Source organism: Chrysemys picta, chromosome 2 (assembly GCF_011386835.1).
Source record: "Chrysemys picta bellii isolate R12L10 chromosome 2, ASM1138683v2, whole genome shotgun sequence".
Lineage (NCBI taxonomy): Eukaryota > Metazoa > Chordata > Testudines > Emydidae > Chrysemys > Chrysemys picta.
In genome coordinates, this window is record NC_088792.1 from 247,039,157 (window position 1) to 247,044,286 (window position 5,130).

Here is a 5,130-nt window from a genome sequence, read left to right on the forward strand (position 1 = left end):
TAATTTAGTTCATGATATTTAATTGTATTGAGTTGTTCTCCAACTGTGCAGACACTCTTGTGTGGCCATTCTGCCAGTTGAGCCCTGCTCAGCCCCTATGCAGTGTTTAAATGGTGCAGGAGACCTTGCCTGATCATCCTCTGTATCACGGATGAATTTCAGCCACACTGGCGAGCTTGCAAATCCAGAGGCTAAATTTTGTTTGTACAAAGTTTTTATTTAAAAAAAATAGCAAATTCATAAAAACTATGCCCTGCTGAAGGATAATTCAGGAACAAAAAACAATGTTATATTTATTGGGATCAACATTTCCATAAATTATTTTACCAGATCTATGCTATTAATCCATGTAATGTTTTTTCCATACACCTCAATATGACAAACTTTCAATGTCTGAACCTATTCTAGTGACGTGGACATTGCATAGAGTTTATATTGATCTTATGTTTCTCACATTCATTGGATTAATATGAAAAATGTTGCAGTAATTATGTGTTGATCCCCCAAATTTTTCCATTATATTCCAGTATAGCAATTTGTAAGTATAAGATTACTATTTTCTTGTACTAAGTGCTTTGTTTGCTTGCTTGTAAATGCTACTTAGGCCTGGTCTACACTAGGCGTTTATGTCGAAGTTAGCGCCGTTAAATCGAATTAACCCTGCACCCGTCCACACTGCGATGCTATTTAGTTCGACATAGAGGTCTCTTTAATTCGACTTCTGTACTCCTCCCCGACGAGGGGAGTAGCGCTAAATTCGACATGGCCATGTCGAATTAGGCTAGGTGTGGATGGAAATCGACGCTAATAGCTCCGGGAGCTATCCCACAGTGCACCACTCTGTTGACGCTCTGGACAGCAGTGCGAGCTCGGATGCTCTGACCAGCCACACAGGAAAAGCCCCGGGAAAATTTGAATTTGAATTCCTTTTCCTGTCTGGCCAGTTTGAATCTCATTTCCTGTCTGGACATCGTGGCGAGCACAGCAGCACTGGCAACGATGCAGAGCTCTCCAGCAGTGATGGCCATGCAGTCTGGGAATAGAAAGAGAGCCCCAGCATGGACTGATCGTGAAGTCTTGGATCTCATCGCTGTGTGGGGCGATGAGTCCGTGCTTTCCGAGCTGCGATCCAAAAGAAGGAATGCAAAGATCTACGAGAAGATCTCTAAAGACATGGCAGAGAGAGGATACAGCCGGGATGCAACGCAGTGCCGCGTGAAAATCAAGGAGCTGAGACAAGGCTACCAGAAGACCAAAGAGGCAAACGGACGCTCCGGATCCCATCCCCAGACATCCCGTTTCTACGAGGCACTGCATTCCATCCTCGGTGCTGCCGCCACCACTACCCCACCAGTGACCGTGGACTCTGAGGATGGGATACTGTCCACGGCCGGTTCCTCAGACATGTTAGGGGACGGGGAAGATGAGGAAGGAGATGAGGAGGGCGAGGCAGTTGGCAGCTCTCACAACGCTGATTTCCCCGACAGCCAGGATCTCTTCATCACCCTTACAGAGATCCCCTACGAAGCGTCCCCAGCCATTACCCCGGACACAGAATCTGGTGAAGGATCAGCCAGTAAGTGTTGTAAACATCTAAACATTTATTTTTAACAAAACAGGAATATTAACAATTAAAAGAATGGGTTGTTCATGATTAGTGTGCCCTAGGCGCTTAACGGTTTAGTAAGGGGCAGTGCAAGTTTTGAAAAGAAATCTAGCAATGTCCGGTTTTCAGTGATTGTCCTGCACAAGCCGCTCTACTGTGTATTCCCTGCTACTGCAGCTACAGTAAAATGCGGTCTATATGTGCGGGGATAGAGCAGTAATCCTCCTGGGACATCTCGATGAAGCTCTCCTGGAGGTAACTTGAAAGCCGTTGCATGAGGTTCTTGGGGAGAGCGGCCTTATTGGGTCCTCCGAAGTACGACACGTTGCCGCGCCACGAGATTATCAGGTACTCGGGGATCATTGCTCTGCACAGCAGGGCGGCATACGGCCCTGGTCTTTGGAGGCTTTCCCGGAGCATTCTCTCTTTGTCGCTCTCGGAGATCCTCATCAGGGTGATGTCGGCCATGGTGACCTGCTTTTAATTAGGTAGGGGAATGTTAGTGTTGGGACTGCTTTCCCGTTCCTTTACAGAACTGTCACCGCTGGTTTGCAGCCACGCGGTGGAGGCGGGAGAGGGGCAGCCGAAAGGGATCATTCCCGGGGACAGCCGCGAGGGGGTGGGACAGGGGCAGAGTTCCCGCTTGCCGGATTGCTGGCAGCAGGGACTGACATTGATTTAAATGTGAAATGAGGCCAGTGGTAATATAAAAGTTTTAAACTGCCACAAGTGTACGGCTTACCATGTCTGCCTGCAACAGAAATTCCGTTGTGCTGCCTCGCTTCTCAAATGTGCTGTTCAAGACCCCAGGCACAGAATGCGAAGGCCGAGAATTCGACCTTGTGCTGAGTGCGCATGTGAAAGGTGCTGTGCATGGTCTTGTTCACAGAGAAAGACTATGTTCTTTGTTCACAACTACATTTATCTTTCAGAGGAATTCACTCCCTTTTTCCCATTTCCACAGCCCCGTCTGCGACTGTCTCACAACCTAGCCTGGAATCACACTCCCAGAGGCTAGCGCGGATTAGGCGTAGGAAGAAGAGGACACGGGAGGACATGTTCTCTGAGCTTATGGCCTCTTCCCAAGCCCAGGCAGCACAGCAGACCCAGTGGCGGGAGAACTTGACCCGAATGCACCAAGCCAACATGGATCGGGAGGAGAGGTGGCGGCAGGAAGACCAGCAGGCGACTCAAACGCTGCTTGGACTACTGAGGGAGCAAACGGACACGCTCCGGCGCCTTGTGGATGTTCTGCAGGAACGGAGGCAGGAGGACAGAGCCCCGCTGCAGTCCATCTCTAACCGCCCTCCCCCGCCACCAAGTCCCATACCCACCTCACCCAAAGTGCAAAGAAGGAGAGGCGGCAGAGTCCCTGCTAACTCTCACTCCACCCCTGCAGAGAGCTCTAGTAGCAGAAGGCTCTCATTTCCCAAAATTTGAAAAGTTCTTTCCTTCCTGCCTGACACAAGCCCACGTCCAAGTTTCACCTCCCAATGCCATGTGTAGTTGATAATAAAAAATTCGTTTCTGTTAACTACTGTTTCAATCATGTTCTTTTGGAGGAGGAGGGGAAAGGGGGTTGGAAATTGGACAGGACAGTCTCCTTTGGCAGGGTACATAGTCGGGGGCAGGCACAGCAGCAGGGCACATACACAGTGCAGTGATGCAGTGACTAGTTGCCCCGGTTAGTCTGGGAGGTTGTTTTGATGTAATGTTGGGGGGGGGTGGGTTGCTCTGTGACTTTGTGGCGGGGGAGGGCAGTTACAGATCTTAAGCGCCGGTCCTTAGACAGGATCACAGAGCCACACAGCATGGGATCTGTAACCGTCCTCCCCCTGCCACAAAGTCAAATAGACCTCCCATACACACAGTCCCGATCAGGAGGGGTGACAGGCTCCGTTGAAACAAGCATCCCACCGCAGCGGAGCCTGTCAATCCTTGAGTTTAGAAGCTGCATTCGCATCACAACACTAGACCCGCCCCGCACCACAGTCTGCGTCCCAGTTTTAAAAAATTCCCGCTAAAACAGTATTAAAGAAAACGGTGTGCTTTAACAAAGTAGAACTATTTTTATTTCGACACGTGTGTTGGAGGGGGGGTGAAGGGGGTATGTAACTGGATAGGATAGTCAACATTACCTGGGTAAAGAAACGGGGGCAGGTTTAGCTTCTCAGTACACAAACTATAAAATCACAGGTTACCCTGCTCACTCAGGAACTTTGCTTTCAAAGCCTCCCGGATGCACAGCGCTTCCCGCTGGTCTCTTCTAATCGCCCGGCTGTCTGGCTGTGAGTAATCACCAGCCAGGCTATTTTCCTCAACCTCCCACCCCGCCATAAAGGTCTCCCCCTTGCTCTCACAGAGATTGTGGAGCACACAGCAAGCTGCTATAACAATGGGGATATTGGTTTCGCTGAGATCACAGCGAGTCAGTAAGCTTCTCCATCTCCCCTTGAGACGGCCAAAAGCACACTCCACCACCATTCTGCACTTGCTCAGCCGGTAGTTGAAGAGTTCTTTTTCAGTGTCCAGGGCGCCAGTATAGGGCTTCATGAGCCAGGGCATTAGCGGGTAGGCTGGGTCCCCGAGGATGACTATAGGCATCTCCACATCCCCAACAGTTATTTTGTGGTCCGGGAAGTAAATACCTTGTTGCAGCCGTCTAAACAGACCAGAGTTCCTGAAAACACGAGCGTCATGAACCTTGCCCGGCCATCCCACGTAGATGTTGGTAAAACGTCCCCTGTGGTCCACCAGTGCTTGCAGCACCATGGAAAAGTATCCCTTTCGGTTAATGTACTGGGTGGCCTGGTGGTCCGGTGCCAGGATAGGGATGTGAGTTCCATCTATGGCCCCACCGCAGTTTGGGAATCCCATCGCTGCGAAGCCATCTATGATCGCCTCCACGTTTCCCAGGGTCACTACCTTTGGCAGCAGTACATCAACGATTGCCTTCGCTACTTGCATCACAACAACCCCCACGGTAGATTTGCCCACCCCAAACTGGTTCGCGACTGACCGGTAGCTGTCTGGCGTTGCAAGCTTCCACAGGGCTATGGCCACTCGCTTCTGTACACTCAGTGCAGCTCGCAACCGGGTGTCACTGCGCTTCAGGGCAGGGGACAGCAACTCACAAAGTTCCAGGAAAGTTCCCTTCCGCATGCGAAAGTTTCGCAGCCACTGGGATTCATCCCAGACCTGCAGCACTATGCGGTCCCACCACTCAGTGCTTGTCTCCCGTGCCCAGAATCGCCGTTCCACGGCATCAACATGACCCATTGCCACTGTGATGTCCTCGGCGCTGGGTCGCCTGCTTTCTGACAGGTCTGTGCTACTCTCAGACTTCAGGACATCACCGCGGTGCCGTAGCCTCCTCGCCTGACTTTTCTGCATCTGCCTCAGGGAAACCTTTATGATAAGCTGCGAAACGTTGAGAGCGGCCACAACTGCAGCGATGGTCGCAGCGGGCTCCATGCTCGGAGTACAGTGGCGTCCGCGCTGTCAATGACTGGAAAAGCGCGCGA

General features: G+C 51.0%; 1 protein-coding gene across 1 annotated transcript; it reads left to right on the top strand.

Moving 5' to 3' along the window:
- Nucleotides 1–603: 603 nt before the first annotated feature.
- LOC135981765 (uncharacterized) lies at nt 604–3,140 on the top strand. The gene is made up of 2 exons (XM_065585902.1): nt 604–1,576; nt 2,571–3,140. Exons 1-2 carry the CDS (start codon nt 1,000–1,002, stop codon nt 3,044–3,046), a joined length of 1,053 nt encoding a protein of 350 aa, XP_065441974.1. The 5' UTR covers nt 604–999; the 3' UTR covers nt 3,047–3,140.
- Nucleotides 3,141–5,130: the final 1,990 nt, after the last annotated feature.